The sequence below is a fragment of the Hylobates moloch genome, unplaced genomic scaffold, assembly GCF_009828535.3.
Source record: "Hylobates moloch isolate HMO894 unplaced genomic scaffold, HMol_V3 SCAFFOLD_16, whole genome shotgun sequence".
NCBI classification, from domain to species: domain Eukaryota; kingdom Metazoa; phylum Chordata; class Mammalia; order Primates; family Hylobatidae; genus Hylobates; species Hylobates moloch.
The window spans coordinates 28116250-28141834 of record NW_026652291.1 but is presented as its reverse complement, the minus strand read 5'-3'; the positions used below and the strand labels follow the sequence as shown (position 1 = coordinate 28141834).

Sequence of the window (25585 nt, the reverse complement as noted above, 5' to 3'; positions counted from 1 at the left end):
GCCCACTCTGGGTATGGGAAAGGAGATGGGGGACCCCTGGGCTCCCTCCTCTAACGGAGCAGGACTTGGCCCAGGTCCAAATGCTGCCGTGGCCCTGGATGAAGAGTGAGAAAAAGAGAAGAGCCACCATGTCCTCAGCATTGTCTGGAAGGCACCTAGAGAGGAAGTACTTGGTCAGGGAGGCCGAGACCACAGCGACCTCGGTCATGTAGACGCAGGGGGGCTGCTGAGGATTGGCTCTGGACCAAAGGCTGCCCCAAGTCACAGGTGCAGTCAGAGCAACACAGACAGAGCTCCAGGGAACTATTAGAAGTCTGCACTGATGGTAAGGCAGGGACGCCGAAATGAGCGAGCCTGTCTGCGTGCAGAGAGGCTGGCTCAGGGTGCAGGGCCTGCAGTCTGGGTGCTGTCTCTCACACAGTGGCTCGGCCTGAAGGGGAATGGGCACGAGCACCCACCCGCATCCCTGCCACAAATGCAGCTGCAGAGCCACCAATGGACGCACTGAGGTGGGTACTGGGTCAGCCTGTGCCCCAAGGCCAGGGCTCCTGGGAGGAGCTCTGAAGAAGGGTGCCAGGCTGGCACTCGGTGAAAGCATCCCAGAGGAGGGAGCATCGAATCTGACCCCAGGAATGGGCATACGGGGTGCCAGGTGAAGTAGGGTGTGGGGCAAGAGTTTTCAAGGAAGAGGAGCAGCCTGTGCGAAGACCTAGAGACAGACCAGAGCTTGGGGGACTCAAGACAGTTTTCGGCACGGTGGAAACGCGGAGTGGGTGGCGGGGCCCTATGGGAGACAAGGCTTTCTTTAGTTGCGGGCAGAGGTGGGTGTGAGTGCACAGTGACAGAAGCATAGGCAAACCACCAGCAAGTGGACAGAAGTCACCGGAGTGCCAGGTTTGCCTCACTTTGAAAAACCCTACATACAGGCACAGATCATCTCTGAGAGGGGACAGGAGAAGGTGCTTTGGTAATGAAGAGACCACAAGGATTTCAAAGCAAGAAAGTCTTTTCTTGGGACCCTTCCAAAAGGACCCCTCTTGGAATATTGTTAGCAATTAGTTTTTGAAATCTTCTTATGAGCCTGGCATTTTGCTGTTTTCGCTCTTAATCTTTTGACAAACCCACACAGTAGGGGTTTTCATCCCCAGATGGAGGCTCAGAAGTTCTGTCAGTCAATATAGACTCCAGGGCACCAAGCAAGGAAGTGTCGGGACAAAGGTCCAACCAGGTCCATCTGACTCTAAAGCCTATGCTTTTAAAAAACACGACTAGGATTTATTTTTTAAATCTTGCCTTATTACGACAGGGCTATATGGACATTGCGCATCAGTATAGGGGGAAAGGATAAGCAGAAATAAGAAAATAAAAAGTCCATATTCCCACCACCCAGAGATGACCACTGATAGTGTATTTTCTTCCAGATATTTATATACTATGTATCTCTTCCAGATAATTATATATGAGTTACATAGTTTTGCTAAAATGAAATAGTACTGCACATACTGTTTTATAACCTTTTTTTGTAGGGGTGGGGGAACAGAATCTTGCTCTGTTGCTCAGGCTGGAGTGAAGTGGCACCATCATGGCTCACTGCAACCTCCGTCTCCTGGGTTAAAGCAATTCTCCTGTCTCAGCCTCCCGAGTAGCTGGGATTACAGGCACATGCCATCACACTTGGCTAATTTTTGTATTTTTAGTACAGATGGGGTTTTACCATGTTGGCCAGGCTGGTCTCGAACTTCTGACCTCAGCGGATCTACCTGCCTCGGCCTCCCAAAGTGCTGGGATTACAGGCGTGAGCCACCATGCTGGGCCTATAACCTGCATTTTTAGTTAACAATCTTTTTCCATATATATAAATTTTTGATTTCTTTGAACACCCAGCCTGTATTCAAATTGCCTTAATCGTTCCAGAAGTCTTTTAGAGCTTGTCCAACCCAATATCAAATCTAGCACGTGTGCCTCAGGTTTTCATGTCCCTTTTATTTTAGCACAGTGCCTTTTAAATGACTTGGAGAGACCAAGCCAGCAGTCCTGCAGAATGTTCCACCTGGATTTTTCTGGCTGTTCATGATGTCTTATGACAGGTTCCATGATCTCCTGAACACTGGAAGTTAGATCTGATGGCCTGATAGGTGCAAGTTCCACATAGGGCTAGAACACATTACAGGTAGTGCTGCAATTTACACTCAGAGAGATGTAACATCCCGTTAATTCCCATTCATTAATGATGCCATCATGACCTACTAATTAGGGGAATGACAGATGGATTTTTCCATGGTTCAGTTGACATTTTCCCCTTTATGACCAAAAGGTCATCTAGATGGTTTACTTTGGTGCCATGCAAATGTCTAGATTCTTTTGTAGGAAAACCATTCCTTCAGCCAGGGCTGTTTGGTTTCACTGAAATAAACTCCTATGGGAAAGGTTTCATTCCATTCCCTAATTACCTATTTTCTAAGTAAGGAGATGGTTTAAGAGCCACTTCAGAGGATGACAATTGCTCTTTTTCCTAGTACGTCCTGTGTTTTTCTATCTGCTGCCGTCCCAGGCATTGGGACCATTCCTGGGTGTGACAGGTCATATGACCAAAGTCTCCGCTAGCAGTTCCACATCTTGAGGACAGGCCAACCAGTGACAGACCCCGAGGGGGTTCTGAATGTGCTGCTGAAGCTGTATTAGAAAGTGAACTAGCTCAGGAAAGAGGATCTCTCCAGACCCCAGCTGAGGGGAGCCTCATGTCACCTCCCCTGGATGCAGCTTGACTTGGAACCGAGAGTGAATGGAACATGTTCTAAAGGAGCAGTGGACTAGGAGTGGGGAGTCCTGCCACTAAACCAGCCCTGGGACCACCTAGTTGCTCATTAAATGATCAAGAACAATTAGGCAGGTGGGACAGACAGGACCCAGGCTGGCTGGGGAAGAAGGCAGGCTCCAAGGTTTGGAGGAGACAGAGGCGATGGGGGTGGGGCATGAGGGGAAAGGGTGTGCCCAGGGCCTTGCTCCGGATGTGACCTTGCTCCTGTCCCGTGTCTCTATCCCAAGCAGCTGTATGTGGCCACCGTGCTGCAAGAACCGGAGTTGAACCTGACCCCCGCCTCCTCCCCAGCCAGGCACACCTATGGCACCATGAACAACCAGCCGGAAGAGGGAGAAGAAGAGAGTGGTCTGAGGGGCTTTGCAAGGGAGCTAGACTCGGCCCAGTTCCAGGAAGGGCTGGAACTGGAGGGCCAGAACCAGTACCACTGACCGGGACCTGAGGCCTCCACTGGTGACTTGTTGAGGGGTCAGGGGAGGGCCTGGCAAGGGGAGGCAGGAGGGTGGCTTGGACCTCCCCACTACCTCCTGCAGACTTTGAGAAGCCCCCAGTGGAGACATCCGCCACCCCAGCCATGGGCCATACAGGGGCCTTGACCTGCTGCCCGGCTGGAACTGGGGGTGCTCGGCAGTGCTGAGGGAGCCTGGGAAGGGATGGAGGATACAGGCAAGCCCATGTCTTGAGAGAGGTGGCTGGAGCCCCGGTACAGAGACTGAACGCTGGGGGTCCCTTCCTGGGACCAAGATGGAGAAGGTGTTCCTAAGGGAGGAGGCAGAAAGAGGCTGCCGAAGGCTCTGTGGGGTCATCACCACTCTGCATCAGCTGCCCTTCCAAGGAGCTTCTGCTGCTGCTCCTCCTCCTCCCAGCCCTGGCCCGTTCCTCCCCTGCAGTCTGAGGAGGCAAAGGTACCTGCACGGGGCACATTGACAGGACACGGAGGACCACCTCATCACGGGGTTCCCTGCATGGGGATCTGTAAAGAGAAAGTTTCTGCATCCACCAGAGCAAGAGTCAACTGAAAGTGTAGACCTGAGAAGAGGTAACTCAGCCCCTTCCTGCTCCTCTGCCCTCATCAGATGCCCCCAGGAGCAGCAGGGCAGAGGCCCTTCTTGCTATTCTTACAAGGGTAGCTAGAGTGTGATCACTCCGGGCTCATCAAATGAGATGCGTGTGCATTTTTTAGAAGGAAACCTTGGTTAGTCCTTGCTGGGTAACACAAGGTGGGGTGAGACAGAAGCCAAATTCATGGAAGGGGGTCTTCTCCCCAAAACTCTGGGTGGTGGGAAACCAGCTATACCTCCCCAAGCCCCAGGGCCTAAAGAGAAGACCCCCAAAGCCAAAGATGTGGCCACTTAAAAGAGTCTCCTGCCTCCTACCCAACTGAGTGCCTGGGCCCCCAGCTTGGCCAAGATGGGCAGTACATTAGGGTAAGAACCCCAGGCTTCAAACTGAAGGACTGACCATCACCTGTGTCCCAAGTAGGACCCTTCCTCCCTTCTCGGGGCTGCCCCTGCACCCTGCCTTGAAGACCACCCAAGCGGCCTCCAGGGTGGGCCTGGTCCAGACACTGCAGATGCTTCAATTGTGATGTTGCCCCAGGCCTGCCAGGGGTGGGGTGGAGGGGAGGGCCACGTGCTCCAGGGAAAAGCCCTTTCTGGAGAAGCAAGGCTGCCCTCCCAGGGCTGCCACCACCTGAGACCTGGGGGAGCTGAATTCCAAACAGTAATGGTGAAACTCAGCACCTTTGCCATAGTCGGGGGGAACTGGCCTCTGCCTCTGGGATGGGCTTTCATTGGAACCACTGTGCAGCCCAGCCAGGGAGGACATGAGAAGGGCCAGTGGGGGCCTCAGTGAACCAGAACAAGCCAAGCTGAATGGGGTCTGTGTGCTCCAGGGCCCTCTTCAGCTTCCTCCCCCAAAGGTCTGGGTCCCTGCCACCAACCTACTGAAGGCGGGCCCCCGGCTCACCTCTCCTGAGCACCTGCACCAGGCCCCAGGCACATGGCTGCCCTGAACTCAGATCACCTAGGCCTTGTCCCTGCCCCACCTTTGCCCCATCCTAGCCCCAGAAGCTCCAAGCTTCACTGCAAGTGAGAAATTGTGCTCAATGGGCAGAAACTGCTATACCCCCAGGGCATGGCCCACATTTTGGCATGGGGGTGTCTTTCCAGAGAGCTTGGGTCGGCTGGAGAGAGGCTGTCTTTCCCATTCCTTGTCCAGCTAGGAATAAGGGGGAAATGATCCTAGCCTGGCCCCTACACACCCAGGTCCCACAGGCCCCCTCCCCACTGGAATTTCACCAACCAACAAGGGGAAAGTACACTGTTACAGCATAGCGGTCAGGCCCAGCAAGAGCTTGGCACATGGTGGGGAGGTGGCCAGCTCCAGGCCCTGCCCGACCCCATCATGTGTATTTGGTATATGGGGTGTGGGGGTCACTCCAGAAGCTGGCCTGGGGTCTCTCCCTCACTGGACACAGCTCCCTGGCGCCTGTCCCCAGCCCCTGCAGCCCCTGTAGGACTGTGGAAGCCACATATGGGAAAAGTCCTGGTAGACAATGTAGCGGGATGGCTGGAGGCTTCTCCCTCTGAACCTGGGTCCAGTGTAGCCTGGCTCTGAGAGAAGGTGGTGAGCATGTGGAGAAGGTTCCATAGTCCACTCTTAGGGGAACCAGCAAAGCCTCACGGCAGTTGGCTCCATCTGGACCTCCCATGGTCACTGCAGGGCGGTGGAGCGGGGGACATCTTTTAGCCTCCCCCCGCCACCACACCCAGGCCCTCTCAGGCACCTCTTGCCTCAGCCCACACCTGCCTTGCCCATTGCCCCCCTCCCCCCACCTACTGCCATCCCACTCCTCCTCCAGCAACTTCCCAGCCGCCCACTGCATTCCATCCACCAAATCACCTCCTGACTTAATCCTTTCTGGAAGGAGCTGCCGTCTGGGAACCGGTATTGCCTAGAGCCTCCAGGAGGGGCCCTCCTCGGGCCTCCAGTGGTCCCATGCCCGCCTGCCTGACCCTCCACTGCCCCTGGAAGCAAAGTGCCTATCAGCAGCGTTGCGTCCTCTGGGGCCCCCAGTGGGGGGTGGGGGGTGTGTGGGCTAACCTTGGCCACCACCACTAAAGGAATGTGCCAGAATGCTGAACCTTCTTGTTAATGCTATGACCGTGCCTTGAATAAACAAGTCCTCCCAACCTCTCCTGGCCCCTGCCTCTCTGCTTCTGCATCTGGGCCAGCCTGGCCTTGCTCCACTGTGCAGTGGGGAGAACTTTCTGGTCCTTGAGCTACCCAGGAAGCCAGCAGGGCAGCCCCAAGGGGGAGCAAAAGTCCCTGGTGAGTGCTGCGCCCCATGCGCGGGCCACTGGGCTAGGCTAGTGGCCAGACTTCAAAACACACAGATTTCAGGTGAGGCCCCAGGAAGAGTGGCAGACAGGGCTCAGGTCTGCAAGAGGATGAGGGTGGGGGACTTGGGGGATAGGGGAGGTGGAGGAGAGGTTGGCACGAGGGGAGTGTGCGGGGCAGCCAGGTGGGATAAGAAACACCCGTTAGCAAAGGCTGTTGTAGCTGTGGCAAGGAGACAACAGTTCCCTACTCTGGAGGACACATCTCAGGGTCAGGAGACCGGTTCTCTCCCTTCCTCCAGCACCTGCATGACCCAGGCTGGTCACCTCATCCAGACAATAGGGCTGGGAGGACATGGGGCGGACTGTTCTGCTTCGGGACTGAGCAGAGCAGATTTGAGGGCAGAAGATGGGAATCTTGTGGGTGTGTTGAGTAAGGGGAGACTTCCTCCCGCAGGGCTCCCTATAGGGACAGAGGATGACAGTCTCAGGGTGGCTGCCTAAGGACTCTTTTCCTGCATCTCCCTTGCTGGGTCCTCTCTGCAAGCTTCCACGGTCCATCAGTGGCCATTGACTCCAAGTCCACCAAGGTGTGGGCCTGGGTGTGGGATCAAGACCCAGCCACTTTTCCCCTCTCCCTCTCAAAACAATTGTTTTCCAAGTCAAGTCAGCCCCGAAATCCACAAGGGCTGCTTCGCAGGAGAGAAGCCATGAAGACTCCCTGACTGGACAGGAGGGTGCTGCTCCCTGCTGCTGCCTCTCATGGTCCCCTCCCAGGGGCCAGCAGCTCCAGGGTCCCCAGATGGCAGGCCTGGGACACTCTGTGGTTCAGCAGACCTTTCAAGGGCCTTTTCTCAGGCAGAGACTGAGAAAGAGACAGAAAAAGAAGCTGAAGAGGGAGGGCGGTCACCCCAGGGATGGAACGTCCTCCAGGGAGATTAGCGTTGGTCAATCCTCTCTCCACTCAGCAGGCCAGGAGGGACCGGAGGCCTGAAGGTAGATTTACCTGGGCTGGGGACGGGACTGGGGCAGGGCAAGAGGGAGCCCCAGGAGGCTGGCTCCACTGGGCTGTGCCCAAGAGAGGATTGGAGCATGTGACCGAGTGCTGTGCAGGAAGGAAGCAGCAGGGCCTGAGAGTGCCCCATACCTCTGCCCAGAAACCAAGCCTGGAGCTGCACGGGGCCCCGCCAGGGAAGCCTGAGGCAGCTCACTTCTGTCCTGAGGAACCTCCTTGCTGGCCAGATTCCAGGTTTCTAGGTCTGCTCTGTGGAAGGCCTTGCGGAGGCGAGGAGAGAGCCTGGTCTACGGGGAGACAGGTTCCCAGGCTTTCTCAACAGAGGCTACTTTCAGAACATCTGACAGTCCCTCGGCCTGGACAAGCGGCAGCCCGGCAGCTCTCAGCCTCAATTTCCAAGGTTTTCCAGCCCAGCCGCAAACAAGAGTCACTCTCAATGTCCAGGCCCCATCCCTGAAAAACCAAAATTTCTTGGGTGGGGCCCAGTACCCTGTATTTTACAAAAGTACCCCAGGTGGTAACAGACGGCACCTGGAATATCGGGTCAGTCCCATCCTAATACTGCGCTTTTCCAACGGGCCTGGAAAACGGCACACTAGGAGATTGTGTCCCACACCTGGCTCGGAGGGTCCTATGCCCAGAGTCTCACTGATTGCTAGCACAGCAGTCTGAGATCAAGCTGCAAGGGGGCAGCGAGGCTGGGGGAGGGGCGCCCACCATTGCCCAGGCTTGCTTAGGTAAACAAAGCAGCCAGGAAGCTCAAACTGGGTGGAGCCCACCACAGCTCAAGGAGGCCTGCCTGCCTCTGTAGGCTCCATCCACCTCTGGGGGCAGGGCACAGACAAACAAAAACTCAGCAGGAACCTCCACAGACTTTAATGTCCCTGTCTGACTGACAGCTTTGAAGAGAGTAGTGGTTCTCCCAGCACGCAGCTGGAGATCTGAGAACGGACAGACTGCCTCCTAAAGTGGGTCCCTCACCCCTGAGCAGCCTAACTGGGAGGCACACCCCCAGTAGGGACAGACTGACACCTCATTCAGCTGGGTACTCCTCTGAAACAAAACTTCCAGAGGAACTATCAGACAGCTGAATTTGTGGTCTCATGAAAACCCGCTGTTCTGCAGCCACCGCTGCTGACACCCAGCCAAACAGGGTCTGGAGTGGACCTCCAGTAAACTCCAGCAGACCTGCAGCTGAGGGTCCTGTCTGGTAGAAGGAAAACTAACAAACAGAAAGGACATCCACACCAAAAACCCATCTGTACATCACCATCATCAAAGACCAAAAGCAGATAAAACCACAAAGATGGGGAAAAAACAGAGCAGAAAAACTGGAAACTCTAAAAAGCAGAGCACCTCTCCTCCTCCAAAGGAGCGCAGTTCCTCACCAGCAATGGAACAAAGCTGGATGGAGGATGACTTTGACGAGTTGAGAGAAGAAGGCTTCAGACGATCAAACTACTCTGAGCTACCAGAGGAAATTCAAAACAATAGCAAAGCAGTTAAAAACTTTGAAAAAAAAATTAGAAGACTGGATAACTAGAATAACCAATGGAGAGAAGGGCTTAAAGGAGCTGATGGAGCTGAAAGCCAAGTTTCAAGAACTACGCGAAGACTGCAGAAGCCTCAGTAGCAGATGCGATCAGCTGGAAGAAAGGGTATCGCTGATGGAAGATGAAATGAATGAAATGAAGAGAGAAGGGAAGTTTAGAGAAAAAAGAATAAAAAGAAATGAACAAAGTCTCCAAGAAATTTGGGACTATGTGAAAAGACCAAACCTACGTCTGATTGGTGTACCTGAAAATGACGGGGAGAATGGAACCAAGTTGGAAAACACTCTGCAAGATATTATCCAGGAGAACTTCCCCAATCTAGCAAGGCAGGCCAAAATTCAGATTCAGGAAATACAGAGAACACCACAAAGATACTCCTCGAGAAGAGCAACTCCAAGACACATAATTGTCAGATTCACCAAAGTTGAAATGAAGGAAAAAATGTTAAGGGCAGCCAGAGAGAAAGGTCGGGTTACCCACAAAGGGAAGCCCATCAGACTAACAGCTGATCTCTCAGCAGAAACTCTACAAGCCAGAAGACAGTGGGGGCCGATATTCAACATTCTTAAAGAAAAGAATTTTCAACCCAGAATTTCATATCCAGCCAAACTAAGCTTCATAAGTGAAGGAGAAATAAAATACTTTACAGACAAGCAAATGCTGAGTGATTTTGTCACCACCAGGCCTGCCCTAAAAGAGCTCCTGAAGGAAGCACTAAACATGGAAAGGAACAACCGGTACCAGCCACTGCAAAACATGCCAAATTGTAAAGACCATCGAGGCTAGGAAGAAACTGCAGCAACTAACGAGCAAAATAACCAACTAACATCATAATGACAGGATCAGATTCACACATAACAATATTAACATTAAATGTAAATGGGCTAAATGCTCCAATTAAAAGACACAGACTGGCAAACTGGATAAGAAGTCAGGATCCATCAGTGTGCTGTATTCAGGAAACCCATCTCACGTGCAGAGACACACATAGACTCAAAATAAAGGGATGGAGGAAGATCTATCAAGCAAATGGAAAACAAAAAAAGGCAGGGGTTGCAATCCTAGTCTCTGATAAAATAGACTTTAAACCAACAAAGATCAAAAGAGACAAAGAAGGCCATTACATAATGGTAAAGGGATCAATTCAACAAGAAGAGCTAACTATCCTAAATATATATGCACCCAACACAGGAGCACCCAGATTCATAAAGCAAGTCCTGAGTGACCTACAAAGGGACTTAAACTCCCACACAATAATAATGGGAGATTTTAACACCCCACTGTCAACATTAGACAGATCAACGAGACAGAAAGTTAACAAGGATATCCAGGAATTGAACTCAGCTCTACATAAAGTGGACCTAATAGACATCTACAGAACTCTCCACCCCAAATCAACAGAATATACATTTTTTTCAGCACCACACCACACCTATTCCAAAATTGACCACATAGTTGGAAGTAAAGCTCTCCTCAGCAAATGTAAAACAACAGAAATTATAACAAACTGTCTCTCAGACCACAGTGCAATCAAACTAGAACTCAGGATTAAGAAACTCACTCAAAACCGCTCAACTACATGGAAACTGAACAACCTGCTCCTGAATGACTATTGGGTACATAATGAAATGAAGGCAGAAATAAAGATGTTCTTTGAAACCAACGAGAACAAAGACACAACATACCAGAATCTCTGGGACACGTTCAAAGCAGTGCATAGAGGGAAATTTATAGCACTAAATGCCCACAAGAGAAAGCAGGAAAGATCCAAAATTGACACCCTAACATCACAATTAAAAGAACTAGAAAAGCAAGAGCAAACACATTCAAAAGCTAGCAGAAGGCTAGAAATAACTAAAATCAGAGCAGAACTGAAGGAAATAGAGACACAAAAAACCCTTCAAAAAATTAATGAATCCAGGAGCTGGTTTTTTGAAAAGATCAACAAAATTGATGGACCGCTAGCAAGACTAATAAAGAAGAAAAGAGAGAAGAATCAAATAGATGCAATAAAAAATGAAAAAGGGGATATCACCACCGATCCCACAGAAATACAATCTACCATCAGAGAATACTACAAACACCTCTATGCAAATAAACTAGAAAATCTAGAAGAAATGGATAAATTCCTCGACAAATACACCCTCCCAAGACTAAATCAGGAAGAAGTTGAATCTCTGAATAGACCAATAACAGGTTCTGAAATTGTGGCAATAATCAACAGCTTACCAACCAAAAAGAGTCCAGGACCTGATGGATTCACAGCTGAATTCTACCAGAGGTACAAGGAGGAACTGGTACCATTCCTTCTGAAACTATTCCAATCGATAGAAAAAGAGGGAATCCTCCCTAACACATTTTATGAAGCCAGCATCGTCCTGATACCAAAGCCTGGCAGAGACATAACCAAAAAAGAGAATTTCAGACCAATATCCTTGATGAACATTGATGCAAAAATCCTCAATAAAATACTGGCAAACTGAATCCAGCAGCACATCAAAAAGCTTATCCACCATAATCAAGTGGGCTTCATCCCTGGGATGCAAGGCTGGTTCAACATATGCAAATCAATAAATGTAATCCAGCATATAAACAGAACCAAAGACAAAAACCACATGATTATCTCAATAGATGCAGAAAAAGCCTTTGACAAAATTCAACAACCCTTCATGCTAAAAACTCTCAATAAATTAGGTATTGATGGGACATATCTCAAAATAATAAGAGCTATCTACGACAAACCCACAGCCAATATCATACTGAATGGGCAAAAACTGGAAGCATTCCCTCTGAAAACTGGCACAAGACAGGGATGCCCTCTCTCACCACTCCTATTCAACATAGTGCTGGAAGTTCTGGCCAGAGCAATCAGGCAGGAGAGGGAAATAAAGGGTATTCAGTTAGGAAAAGAGGAAGTCAAATTGTCCCTGTTTGCAGATGACATGATTGTATATCTAGAAAACCCCATTGTCTCAGCCTAAAATCTCCTTAAGCTGATTAGCAACTTCAGCAAAGTCTCAGGATACAAAATCAATGTACAAAAATCACAAGCATTCTTGTACACCAATAACAGACAGAGAGCCAAATCATGAGTGAACTCCCATTCACAATTGCTTCAAAGAGAATAAAATACCTAGGAATCCAACTTACAAGGGATGTGAAGGACCTCTTCAAGGAGAACTACAAACCACTGCTCAATGAAATAAAAGAGGATACAAACAAATGGAAGAACATTCCATGCTCATGGGTTGGAAGAATCAATATCGTGAAAATGGCCATACTGCCCAAGGTAATTTATAGATTCAATGCCATCCCCATCAAGCTACCAATGACTTTCTTCACAGAATTGGAAAAAACTACTTTAAAGTTCATATGGAACCAAAAAAGAGCCCGCATCGCCAAGTCAATCCTAAGCCAGAAGAACAAAGCTGGAGGCATCACGCTACCTGACTTCAAACTATACTACAAGGCTACAGTAACCAAAACAGCATGGTACTGGTACCACAACAGAGACATAGATCAATGGAACAGAACAGAGCCCTCAGAAATGATGCCGCATATCTACAACTATCTGATCTTTTGACAAACCTGACAAAAACAAGCAATGGGGAAAGGATTCCCTATTTAATAAATGGTGCTGGGAAAACTGGCTAGGCATATGTAGAAAGCTGAAACTGGATCCCTTCCTTACACCTTATACAAAAATTAATTCAAGATGGATTAAAGACTTAAATGTTAGACCTAAAACCATTAAAATCCTACAAGAAAACCTAGGCAATACCATTCAGGACATAGGCGTGGGCAAGGACTTCATGTCTAAAACACCAAAAGCAATGGCAACAAAAGCCAAAATTAACAAATGGGATCTCATTAAACTAAAGAGCTTCTGCACAGCAAAAGAAACTACCATCAGAGTGAACAGGCAACCTACAGAATGGGAGAAAATTTTTGCAACCTACACATCTGACAAAGGGCTAATATCCAGAATCTACAATGAACTCAAACAAATTTACAAGAAAAAAACAAACAACCCCATCAAAAAGTGGGCAAAGGACATGAACAGACACTTCTCAAAAGAAGACATTTATGCAGCCAAAAAACACATGAAGAAATGCTCATCATCACTGGCCATCAGAGAAATGCAAATCAAAACCACAGTGAGATACCATCTCACACCAGTTAGAATGGCCATCATTAAAAAATCAGGAAACAACAGGTGCTGGAGAGGATGTGGAGAAATAGGAACACTTTTACACTGTTGGTGGGACTGTAAAGTAGTTCAACCATTGTGGAAGTCAGTGTGGCGATTCCTCAGGGATCTAGAACTAGAAATACCATTTGACCCAGCCATCCCATTACTGGGTATATACCCAAAGGACTATAAATCATGCTGCTATAAAGACACATGCACACGTATGTTTATTGTGGCACTATTCACAATAGCAAAGACTTGGAACCAACCCAAATGTCCAACAACGATAGACTGGATTAAGAAAATGTGGCACATATACACCATGGAATACTATGCAGCCATAAAAAATGATGAGTTCATGTCCTTTGTAGGGACATGGATGAAATTGGAAAACATTATTCTCAGTAAACTATCGCAAGGACAAAAAACCAAACACCGCATGTTCTCACTCATAGGTGGGAATTGAACAATGAGAACTCATGGACACAGGAAGGGGAACATCACACTCTGGGGACTGTTGTGGGGTGGGGGGAGGGGGGAGGGACAGCATTAGGAGATATACCTAATGCTAAATGACGAGTTAATGGGTGCAGGAAATCAACATGGCACATGGATACATATGTAACAAACCTGCACATTGTGCACATGTACCCTAAAACCTAAAGTATAATAAAAAAAAAAAACTTGAAAAAAAAAAAAACTTAAAAAAAAAAAAAAGTCCCCCAGGTGATTCCAGTGTGCAGGGAGGGGTGAGTGGATAAGGAAAACAGTCCCAGCCTCAGGCACCGCATGCCCTGGGTGGCCTCAGCATCTCACCATCGCCAGCTTAGAAATGACAGCTCCCTAGCTCAGGCAGGCTTCTGCCATCTTTATCTTCTTTTGCAATAAGTATGACTACCATGTGTGCCCGAGGGCCACACACCAGGTGTCAGGGGCACTTCTGGCTACCTTGTCACCTTCAGCGAGAGTTCAAAGACTGTCCCTCTTCCCTCCCCTCCAAACACAGAGACCAAGTGGCTTCCATGACCACCTGCCCATTTCCGTGCAATAGAATGTGACAAGTGCAGTAAACAAAGAGGCCTACATAATGGGGTGTCAGGGAGAGACAAAGCCAGAGAGGGGCAGGGGGTGCCTGGAGGCGGGGAGGGGATGCTTTGCACTAGAGGGGCCAGCACAAGCTCCGTGGGGGTGAGACATGAGAGCCAGCAAAGGGTCTGTGGGCACACATGCAGGGCCCAAAGAACCGGGCAGAGTGAGCGAGGGGAGGAGAGGGTGGGGCGAGGTCTGAGTGGGCAACGGGTTGTGCAGGCCACACTGGGACTCCAAGTTTCACTCATCATCTGGGAAACTACGGCAGGATTCTGGGTAGGAGTATGATCCCCTTACGTGTGTGTTTTCCAGGTTTTTTTTGTTGTGGTGGTGGTGGTGGTAAAGTACACATAATCATATTCACCATCTTAACCATTTATGGGTTTTTTGTTTGTTTTTTGTTGTTGTTGTTGTTGAGACAGAGTCTTGCTCTGTCACCCAGGCTGGAGTGCAATGGCGTGATCTCGGTGCACTGCAACCTCCGCCTCCCAGGTTCAAGCAATTCTCCTTTTTCAGCCTCCCAAGTAGCTAGGATTACAGGCACATGCCACCATCATTTTTGTATTTTTTAGTACAGACGGGGTTTCACCATATTGGCCAGGCTTGTCTCGAACTCCTGACCTCAAGCAATCCGCCCACCTCAGCCTCCCAAAGTGCTAGGATTACAGGCGTGAGCCACCGTGCCTGGCCACCATCTTAACCATTTGTAACTGTCCTGTTCAGTGGTATGAAATACATTCGTAATGTGCAACCATCACCACCAGCCATCCTCCACAACTCTTTGTCTTGAAAAACTGAGACTGTATACCCATAAACAATAATTCCTCATTTCCTCCTCCCCTTGGCCCCTGGCAACCACCCATGTAACCCTTATGTGCTGAAATGGTTACCATTACCAGGGTGGGACAAGTAGAAGCAGAAAGCCCAGTTGGGGCCAGGTGTGGTGGTGCACACCTGTAATCCCGGCATTTTGGGAGGCTGAGGTGAGAGGATTACTTGGGGCCAGGAGCTTGAGACCAACCTGGGCAACAAAGCAAGATCCTATCTCCACAAAAATTTTAGAATTAGCTGGACATGGTGGCATGCACCTGGAGTCCCAGCTACTCGGGAGACTGAGGCAGGAGGATTCCTTGAACCCAGGAGTTCAAGGCTGCAGTGAGCAATGATCACCACACTTCAGCCTGGGCAACAGAGTGAGATCCTGTCTCAAAAAAAAAAAAAAAAAAAAGCCCAGCTGGGACTGAGTCAGAGGCAATCAAGAGAGAGAATATGGTAGGTTGCACCAGGACAGGGAGTGAATAAAGAAGCAGTTAAATTTGGAACAGAGGTTGAGGATTCACGGATGATTAGATGTGGGGTCTGAGGGAAAGCAGGATGACTTCCAGTTCTTCAGCGTGAACAACTCAGCAAACTCTGGTTTGAGGTGGAGAAAGCTAGGAAGAAAAAGGCCATGGGAAACTCCAAGAGTTCCATCTTGAGCGTGTTCTGGTTGAGATGCCATGTGGGGATGTCGAGGAGGTGGGTGGATATAGGAGTCGGGCTGGAGATGTCATCAGCACCTGAGTGATTAAAGCATGGGACTGGCTGAGACTCTGATGGGAGCAGGTGCAGGTGAGGAGGTCTGAGGGCTGAGCCAGCACAAAGAGATGGGAGGAGAACCGGCAAGGAAAACCAGGAGGGACTCAAAAAGGAGGGAGGGTGTCCCCAGCTCTAACCACGCTTGGCAGTAAATGCGGCGCATAGAGGAGTAAGTCAAAAGATGCCACGAAGCAGCTTCGGGCCAGTGGAGAATGCTGGACTGGCCATTAGACAAATGACCCACTTCTCCCACACAGCAATTGTGAGGGGAAATGGCAAGAGGGGCCAGGCCAAAGTGAAAGAGTGAAGAGACACAATCAAATGCAAAGTGTGCATCCTGAGTTGAACAAACCAACTGCAGAGAGACGTCTGGGAAATCTACATGTGGATGAATGTGGGCCATCAGGGAATTTGAATTAGGTGGTGATAAGGAGATACTGTTCGTCTTATCAGATATATTGATGGCGTGGATTCATATGTGAAATAAGGTGCCAGCTAGAAATTCATATGGAAGAATTTACAGGTAAAAGAACATGAAGTCTTGGATTTGCTTAAAAACTCTACAGCAAAAACAAAGAAACAAAAACAAAAATGGGGGGGGTGGGTGTGGTTGGGGGAAGAGGTGCATGGAGATTCCCTCATCTCTTGATTCTTGTGTATGTTAACATTTTTCCATAATAAAAAGTGTAAAAGGCACGACCAATTTTTTCAAGTGCTGCTGAGCAGTAGAGGAAGATAAGGACTAAGATGTGACCCTACATCTGCCAAGATGAGGGTGGTTGTTGACCTTGACTGTAGTAGATTGAAAGTGGGGACAAAGCCTGGTTGAAGCAGGTTCCCATCCTCCCATAAGAAGTGAGGAGATGAAAACAGCAAGGAAAGACTACTCTTTAGAAGGGTTTTGCTATCAAAGGAAGAAAAGAACCAAAGGGGTAGCTGGAGAGCAAAGGAAGTGAGAGGCTGTTCTTTGTATAGGAGGGAGATGTGGGCTGATAGAGGAGGGATGCAGGAGAGAGAGAGGGCTGAGCCCTTGAGCAGAGGAGGAAGTAAGGGATACTCTCCCCTGATACAGACATGTGCATGCATACACACACACGTACATACACACACGTGCACACACACGTGCATACACACACGTGCACACACACGCGTGCACACACACCAGTGCATGCCCATGCACACATGCACTCACACCTAAGTAGAAGAGTGGCTTTCAAAAAAGGTGAAAGCATCCATACTTAGGATGACTCAGACACAGGTCAGAGGAGGACATTAGACCTTTCCAAAGCCAGGCCACCTAGAGAGCTGTGGGCCAGACATGGACACCCTGACCCATTAATAGGTCACGCAGCAGATGAGGCCCTCACTCACTGCAGCCTGTAGGGCTCCAGAAAATGCTTTGGGCACCACAGAGGGCAAGGCGTTCCTAACATGCTGCAGACCCAGTGCCGGCAGTCACATAGCCTGGCAGGCCTGGCATCTGAGCTTAAAGAAAATGAGGCCCCATCTGGGAGCTGGCAAGGCCCCGTGGGCATCTGCTACATTCAGTCTCAGCTGAGAAACTGGAAGCCCAGGGCGAGGACAGCCAGCCCAGGCACAGGCCTTGCAGCCATGCGTGGGCTTTGGGCCCGCCGCTGAGGCTGGAACACGTGGAGGTAACCCCAAACCTGCTCCGATCATGCCCACTCAGTGCAGCTCCTCCTCCCCACGTCCCTGGCTGGCTTTCTAGGCCACAGCCTGTGGGGTCCCAAGCCCCCGACCAATGACCTGCTTCAGACCATGGATCAGTGTGGGTATGGGTTTAACCCCAAAATGTGTAATCGCATAAACGCAAGAGAAGTTTGTCTCTTTCATATAAAATTCAAACTGGGTGATTCTGATTAATGGGCACCTTCCTCCAAGCAGCAATTCAGGGTCGAGACTCCTTTCACCTGTGGCTCTGCCATGTTCAACACGTGGCCCTCATGATCTCTGTGAGGTCTGTATCACACCAGCAGAAGGGTGACAGAGCATGGAGGAGCATGCAGGAGTTTTGGGGGACCAGGCCTGGGAGTGGCACACACATCTGCATGGTCCAGCGGCCAGAGCCCAGTCACACGCCCCACCTAATTGCAAGGGTGGCTGCATGACATCCAGCTGTGTGCCCAGGAGGAAGAAGAGCTGGGTTTGTGGTCTGCCAGCCAGTTTGGGCCACAGACCACACAGATGTCTGCCACTGGCTTCCCAGAGCTTCCTCCCAGGCCCCTCCCTCCTGTTCCACCCACTCCAGCCTTGGCCTCCCTGACTCCATCCTCCCATCCTGCCCTGAGATCCACTGCCCTGCAGCTTCATCTGGCACAGGCCAAGATCCAAGAAAAGATCAGGCCCGAGGGTCAGAGAGGCACACAGACCAGTTTATTTCTCATGAGTTTATAGGACCACAGACAGCACAGAGCAAACGGTAGAAGTGCAGATGGCTGGGGTGAGGGCGGGGGCCTCTGCGGCTGCCTTCTCTTCTCTCCAGCTGCCTGAGTACTGGCACACAGCGGGCAGTGAATCTGAGGAGCTGTGGCCTCACAGTCGCTGCAGGCTGAGCCAGAAAGGAGGGCCAGGGGAGGTAAGACACACTCCTGCAGGAGCGGGTTGGGGATGAAGAGCTGGGGGAACTCAGGTCTCTCTGGGATGAAGTCACCCCTCCTTCCTGGCCAGTCCCCAGCCCCTCCCCACCTGGCCAGCTAGCTGGGTTCCCGCAGCAGCGGAATAGTCAGGGAGTTCCCAGCAGAAGTGCTGAAGGAGGGAAAGGGAATGCCGCCAAAGGAAACCGACTCTGTCAGGGCATCTGCACAGCCCACGAGACTCAGGTGAGACCCATTGAGACCAGGTTCCCCCTTCCCTTCCCAGGCAGTTCTGATTCTGCTCCCACTGCCTGGGATTCCACCAAGAAGGCTAAAGCTGCTCTTTCTCTTTATTTGTGAAAAGCAAGCCATCTCCGGGCAGGAAAGCAGTAAAGGGACTGGGCAGGCAGGATAGAAGGCGCTGGAAGCTCAGCCATCTCACCCCCGCCTTGGCCTGCACTCACCTGAAGAAGCAGGACAGATAGAAGAGCCCCATCCCCTCCCACCTCCATACATTTCCAGCTCATCCCACCTCTGCGACCAAAACACTCCTCACGGGGTCAGAGGGAGTGCCAAAAAGGTAAAAAGAAAGGCAAGAAAGAGGCTACTGGGGATGAGGGGACACCCAGAAGCCCCTTCCTGGAGGAAAAGCCACTCCTTCTGCAGTTGGACTCGAGGAGACTGAGACCCAGCCCTGCCCCATTACCTCTCCAGTGTGGCCAAGGGGACAAGGACCAAGATGCAGGGAAGCTTGAGGAGCCTGGGCTACAACAGATACAGGCCAACAGACAGACACAGATGGATGGGGGCTGCCGGGCAGGGTCGCCTCTTACTCGCCGTCCCAGCCTCGACTCATGGCCTGCACTACGGCCCCGTAGAGTTGGCTCCAGGCAGCCCGTGTGGCTGGTGTGAAGGCAGGGCCCAGACACTTCTCCAGCATGTAGAGCAGAGACTCACCCACTGTCTGCAGAGGCAAGCGGCACCTTGTCACTTCCAAAGGCAGGAAGGCACTGCTCCATTCCACAGGTGAGAAAACTGAGGCCTAGGGCTGATGGGGGCTCCTGGGCCTTTTTCCTCTACTGCATGGAGTCCATGCTTCCTGAGCAGGGTCCTACCCAAATTTTCACCCCCGTCTTGGTCTTGCAACCACCCCATGAGTGGGGCCAAGACGTTGCCTGGGACCTCCCAGCTTAGACCAAACCAAGTCATTGCCCCCAGACTTGAGTTTTCTCATCCGCAAGGCAGCAATGATGGGGTTTAGAGCCTGGGCTGTGGAGCCAGATAGACCTGAGTGCAGATTCTGACTCCACCCTTCATCAGCTGGGTGACCTTAAGTAAATTATGTAAACTCTCTGAGCCTCAGCTGCTTCATCAGTGATAAAAGGAAAGTAGAATCTCCAACTCCTGGGCCTGTTGGGATGATTAAATGGGATAATCCAGAAAAAGCTCTCAGCACAGCATCTATATACAGGAAGCCTACAACGGTAATAGGCCAGGTGCAGTGGCTCACGCCTATAATCCCAGCACTTTAGGAGGCCGAGGTGGGCAGACCACTTGAGCCCAGGGGTTTAAGACCAGCCTGGGAAACATGGCAAAACTCCATCTCTACCAAAAACACAAAAATTAGCTGGGCATGGTGGTGCATGCCTGTAGTCCCAGCTATGAGGGAGGCTGAGGTGGGAGGATCACTTGAGCCTGGGAGGTTGAGGCTGCAGTGAGCTGTGATCACATCACTGCACTCCAGCCTGGGCGACAGAGCAAGATTCTGTCCCCAAAATAAATAAGTAAGTAAATAAATAAATAAAGATAATGGCTCTCATTTGCCATTATTACCCATAATAAAATAAGGTTTATTTATCTCACAAATATTAACTGAATATCCACTGTAGCCCTGGTAGATCAGGCACTGTGCTGGTGCTGGGGATGGAGAGGAGGACAAGACCAACACAGCTCCTTCCTCAAGGTGCTCACCATCTGGCAAGGTGACTGGACTGTGTGGTGGACTGTCATATCAGTTGCCCTCAATGGGCTACACCCCAAGGATTCATGCCCTTGAGTAGGGTCCTCCCACATTGACACTGGGCTTATCCATGTGAGTGGCTTTGGCCAATGGGACATTAGCAAGAGTGATGCAAGCAGAGGCTTTAGAGGCACTTGCACACTGGGGCTTGTCCTCTAAAAACTCCCCCTTGGAACTCAGCTGCTATTCTATAAAGAAGCTCAGCTAGACTAGTGAATGACAACAAATCACAGGGACAGAGCTCAAAGGCTGACAGGCCTTGGACATTCTAGCCTCATTTGAGCTCCCAGCTAAACACAACACACAAGTAACTCCAGCTACACCATGCGGAGCAGAAGAGCTGCCCAGCTGAGCCCAGCCATGAGAAATCGGAAAGCATTGTCATAGTTCTAGGGTTGTTTGATATATAGCAATAGAAAATTGAGCAGACCAGCTGATCCCAAAGGCTTCTTAACTTTTATGGTTTTAAAAGAAGCCATATCAGAAAAGAGAACTTGGAAGCTCAGAGAGGTCAAGCCCATGTCAGGGCCACACAGCAGGTAACAGATGCAGGCCCGCAGCCCTGGTTATCTAAGGATATGGGAATGGGAGAGAGAACAGGTGGCAAGGGGAGGTCTGGGAGAGAGAAGTGGCCCCAGGTCAGGAGCTCTGGAGAGAGTCAGAGCTCCTTTACCCACCGAGAAGGAGCTGAGCTTCACACCCACTGCCCGGTGCTTCCTGCCCAGGCTGGCAAGGTACTCCTCCAGTGAGGACAGGTCTTCCACATTGGTCACTGCAGCATCAATCACGAGCATCACCTGCCAAGGCCAAGGCAGCAGTGAAACAGAGAGGCCAGAGCAGCCCCATCTGCTCACAATCACAGCCCAAGGCATGAGGGTCCCAAAGCAAGAGAGGCCAGTAGGACCCTCAGTTCTCCAAGATCGGGGGTCAAAGGCAGCCTGTGTCTACTACATATAGGGGGCACGTGATACGTGGTGGCCAAACTACTAATGTTATACCCATGAAGGAAGCCTCTCTCCTCTGAGGAATTCACATCTCTAAACACACCTACTGGAGAGTGTTGTCTGCTGGGACAAGGAGAAACTGAGGCCCTTTGAGAATCATGAGATTCTAAGAAAATCTCAGCCTGATTTTCATAGGCAGATGGTTCCCAATGACCAGGATCTGTGCTAACACAACCTATGGGTGCCAGAGGACAAAGGCAATGACAGAGGCTGGGACCAGCTCTCTGAACACAGGGTAGGGGAAGAGGCTGATTCTGATGTCCCAGACCAATCCAGCCCAGAGGGAAAGGAGCTGTACCCTGCTTGGGGGAACTGGAGGGGAGTAAGACTAGGCCTGGGGCAGAAAGTCATTTTCCCCATTCTCCACCAGGGAGGTGCTCTGCTGGATCCCAGAGGTCACAGCAGCTCTGCCTCCCTCTCACCTTCCTGATGTGGTCCAGGAACTCAGGCGAGGAGAGACAGTCCTCTGGGCTGGAGAACTGGCGGCAGTTGTACTGGAAGAGGGGCAGCAGGTCAGGCTCCAGGGCAAACAGCCTGTGGGGGTGAGGCCCTGGTGTCAGCCCTGGGGTGTGAGCCCCTGCAAACCCCAGCAAGCCTGGCTGTCCTGCAGTCAGCGGGCGGGGGTGCCAAGCCAGGTCTCAGCTGCAAACCACAGCTGACTCTCCCACCTGGCACTGCTCCCCCACCAGCTTCGGTAGTGCCCTCCTCCTCAAGCCTTCTACTGGCTCTGGGCAGCATCCTAGAAAGGGCAAATGTGTCCCAGGGCCTCTGGTAAGCAGGGGTCCCTCGGTGAATAGCTGAGGGGTGTGATATGGGACAGGAAGAGGTCCCCAAACAGGAAACCTGGAGTTACATTGTGTGGAGAGGAAATCTCCTCCTCCGCCCACTCCTGCGCTGAGTACTTTCCGTGTGGTTAACTTTTAACTGTATTGCTCACCGTCCTAAGCAGTGGGTACAACTGTTATCCCAGTTTTGTAGAGGAGAAAACAGAAGCCCGGGGAGGCTAGAACTCGCCTAAGGTCACACAGCTTGGATGTAGTGGAGCCACAGCGGGTGCCTGAGAAAAAAGTGAGCTGGGGGGAGTCCGGAGGCAGAAGCAGAGGCTCTCCTCGGCATTTGGGAGGTCTCACCGGGTAACCGAATGTTTTCCCCTTTTGTCTTGGGGGTGGTTTTGCGGAAGCCTGGGCAGAAGTTCTGGACTCTCCAAGGGTGCCAAGGATTGGGAACACCACGGTGAGGGAAGCAGTGCCCAGTTGGTGATGGCGGAGGGGTTACCGAGACTGCGAGCGGAGGTTGGAGACTGGCCTTCCCTTCCCCCGGGGCCTGCGCACCCCCCACCTCTCTCCTCTGCGGTGAGGCTCCCGCATCTGTCACCCCTTCCCTGGCTGCTCTCTGGCTCTTTCCTCGGAAAGGTTTGTCTTGTTGGTTGTCAGGAATCCACACACCTGGAGCCAGACCTCTCACACGCGGGCGCAGGAGCTTGCCCCGCACATCTCCCTTCCCCGGCCCTCGGGGCACCCCAGTACCCTGATACCGGCAGCGGGGTACACCCCTGCAGTCGCTACCTAAGGAACACGCAGGAGGCACAAGACGAGGTGGAGGCGCCGCGCGGGGACGGAGGTCCACCCGCCCAGATGTGGGGAGATCCGCGGGAGGGGATCCCGCCCGGCCCGGTGAGCCCCCCTGGGAGCGGGGTGTGCGGCGCTGGTTGGCAACAGGCGCCCACGGTCGAGAGAGAGGCAGAGGGGCTGTGCCACCCGTCGCCGCGCCCCGCTCCTCTGGCGCACATCTGGCAGGCGCCCCAGCACCCCGGCAGCGGCCAGTTTTCCCTCCTTCGGGGCCAGTCCTGCCGCGTGACCCCTTTCCTGCCGAGGCAGCCTCCACCCGCACCCCCGGGCGCTCGGGCCGCCCTCACCTGGCGAACAGGACGGTGCCGTGTTCCAGCGGGCTGCGGCTCACTGCCCGCCAGCTCTGCCGGATCAGCTCGGGCTCCGGGCGCTCCATGCTGTCCCGGGGACGCGGAGCGCGGGGCTGGGACCCTCAGGGCTCGGGTGCCGTCACCGCACGTGCCGCGCCATCTCCTCCGCGACGCGGTCCCCTCCACCCCCCGTACGCCCCCCGGGCCTCCGCCCGGCGGGGGCCGCAGCCGCTCCTTCCCTGGCGCGGGAGAGAAAAGGCGCGCGGCCAGCCGTAGGTGGAGGCACCCCAGCTGTGCTTCCGGGGACCCCGCTCGGCCGCTGCGCCCTGCGCCCCGCAGCCGCGAGAGCCGCCCCACCCCGCGACGCCTGGGCTGGGCGCTTTAAAGCCGCCACGGCCCCCGCCCCCTCCAAGCCAGCAAGGCGCGCGCTCCCTTCGCCACCCTCTATGGCCAGCGACGACATGGTGGCTTGGGAAAGGCCTGGCCTGCAGAACCTAACAGACATCTCCGAGGCTCTCCGGGCCTCAGTTTCTCCTCCCGAGCCCCGAGGGCACTGTGTTGAATTTGGTCGCCTCGGGTAGGCGCTGCATGTGCCCCCTCTCCACAGGCCCCTCAAGTATTGCCAGAGGCATTTGAGTTTGCCATCCACCTGGCCTGCAGGTCAGGCCTGGGGAAGCGGCCTAGGGGCCTAGTTCTCGGTCTGACTAGGGCACCGGCACACGTTGGGGGCCACCAGGGCTTTCAGCCGTAGGGACAGGGCCAAGACCACAGCCATTCCCAGCCAGGCCTGGGTTTTTTTTGAGACTCCATCTTTAGGAAGCCATGAGATCCAGTTCTAATCCCAGCTCTGCTTGGCAGGGGTGGAATCTTGAGGGAGTTCAGCTCTAACATTCTACCATTCTATGATTTAATTTTAATTTTAATTTTTCACCTCTTCCCTCCCTGGGCCCTCCCCACTTCCATGATTTCTCATCTTTTTTTTTTTTTTTTGAGACGGAGTCTCGCTCTGTCGCCCAGGCTGGAGTGCAGTGGCGCAATCTCGGCTCACTGCAAGCTCCGCCTCCCGGGTTCACGGTTCACGCCATTCTCCTGCCTCAGCCTCTCCAAGTAGCTGGGACTACAGGCGCCCGCCACCACGCCCGGCTAATTTTTTGTATTTTTAGTAGAGACGGGGTTTCACCATGGTCTTGATCTCCTGACCTCGTGATCCGCCCGCCTCGGCCTCCCAAAGTGCTGGGATTACAAGCGTGAGCCACCGCGCCCAGCCCGATTTCTCATCTTTTTGTTTGTTTGTTTTTTGTTTGAGACGGAGTCTCCCTCTGTTGCCCAGGCTGGAGTGCAGTGGCGCGATCTCGGCTCACTGGAAGCTCCGCCTCCCGGGTTCACGCCATTCTCCTGCCTCAGCCTCCCGAGTAGCTGGGACTACAGGTGCCCGCCACCACGCCCGGCTAATTTTTTGTATTTTGAGTACAGACGGGGTTTCACCGTGTTAGCCAGGATGGTCTCGATCTCCTGACCTCATGATCCGCTCGCCTCGGCCTCCCAAAGTGCTGGGGATTACAGGCATGAGCCATCGCGCCCGGCCTTTTTTTTTTCTTTAATGGAAGTACTGTTTAATTTTTTCAACAGAAGTTCAGATAATAGAGTCCATGCTCCCCACTCAGGGTGTGCAATTGGCCACCTGTCAATTAGAACTAAACTTTTCTCTTTCAAGCAGAAAGTTCCTCAAGCCCCAGCCCAGTGCTGGTGGCCCAGGTTTGGGAGAGCAAGCCCGTTTTCACCTTCATTTCTCTCTCATTATTCCCTCAGGGGTCTCCGAGCCTGTCTCCTCTGTCTGTCCACGCCTCTCTGGGCCTGTTTCCTCAGTTGTGCTGCCAAGGGGTTGGGTGGTGAGGTCTCTGGGGCCCTTTAGTCCACCGCCTTTGGTTCCATGGATAGAAGGTGGGTGTTCTTGAGCCCCTGGTTATGAACAGCTGGGGCTCCATGCCCAGCCCTGTGCTAGACATGGAGTGGTGAGTCCCGGTCTTTAAAATTTCTCCTTCTGGCCTTGAATCAGAACTGAGTGCCTCAGCAGAACTCTTCTTTCCTACTCCCAGCCATGCCCCAGGAAACCATCTAGCTGTTCTCCCTCTTCCAAGGACTCAGGAGTTTGTGGTAACCCCTATTCTATTTCCCATTTCCTCACAAATCTCTGGGCTGGAGCAGGAGAGCAAGGCTATAAGGCAGCCTGGAAAAGCTGGTGTCCTAGGGTCCAAGAGGTCTCCAGCAAGAACACAAAGGGATGGGGGCTGAAGGAACAAGAGGTGACTAAACTTTCAGCTTGGGGTCCCGTGGACCTGCAGCCAGGGGCAGCAGGTCACAGGGCAAGGCCACATGTCACTGGTGACTTTCACTCTTCAGTGCCCAGATGCTCAGTGCTCTGTGCAGGCCACCTGGCTGGTCTCAGGTACCCCACTCTACGCA

The 25585-nt window shown here is 52.1% G+C and overlaps 2 protein-coding genes across 11 annotated transcripts in view; one reads left to right on the top strand and one right to left on the bottom strand.

Moving 5' to 3' along the window:
• Positions 1 to 6040, top strand: part of TMEM63C (transmembrane protein 63C) — a 35763-nt gene extending 29723 nt beyond the window's left edge. For 2 of the 10 annotated variants that reach the window (XM_032134694.2, XM_032134698.2), the window contains one exon: positions 3046 to 6040. In XM_032134694.2, coding sequence (XP_031990585.1) covers positions 3046 to 3249 — 204 coding nt within the window. In that variant the 3' untranslated portion in view covers positions 3250 to 6040. Of the gene's footprint in view, positions 1 to 74; positions 2940 to 3045 lie in introns of those variants that run through there. The other 8 variants (XR_009210424.1, XR_009210427.1, XR_009210428.1 and 5 more) reach the window with 8 other exon arrangements.
• An 11918-nt stretch (positions 6041 to 17958) lies between these two features.
• Positions 17959 to 23477, bottom strand: NGB (neuroglobin). The gene is made up of 4 exons (XM_032134968.2): positions 23120 to 23477; positions 21627 to 21738; positions 20878 to 20997; positions 17959 to 19144 (listed from the first exon to the last, which is right to left on the bottom strand). Exons 1-4 carry the CDS (start codon positions 23206 to 23208, stop codon positions 19010 to 19012), a joined length of 456 nt encoding a protein of 151 aa, XP_031990859.1. The 5' UTR covers positions 23209 to 23477; the 3' UTR covers positions 17959 to 19009.
• Between the last annotated feature and the right edge of the window lie 2108 nt (positions 23478 to 25585).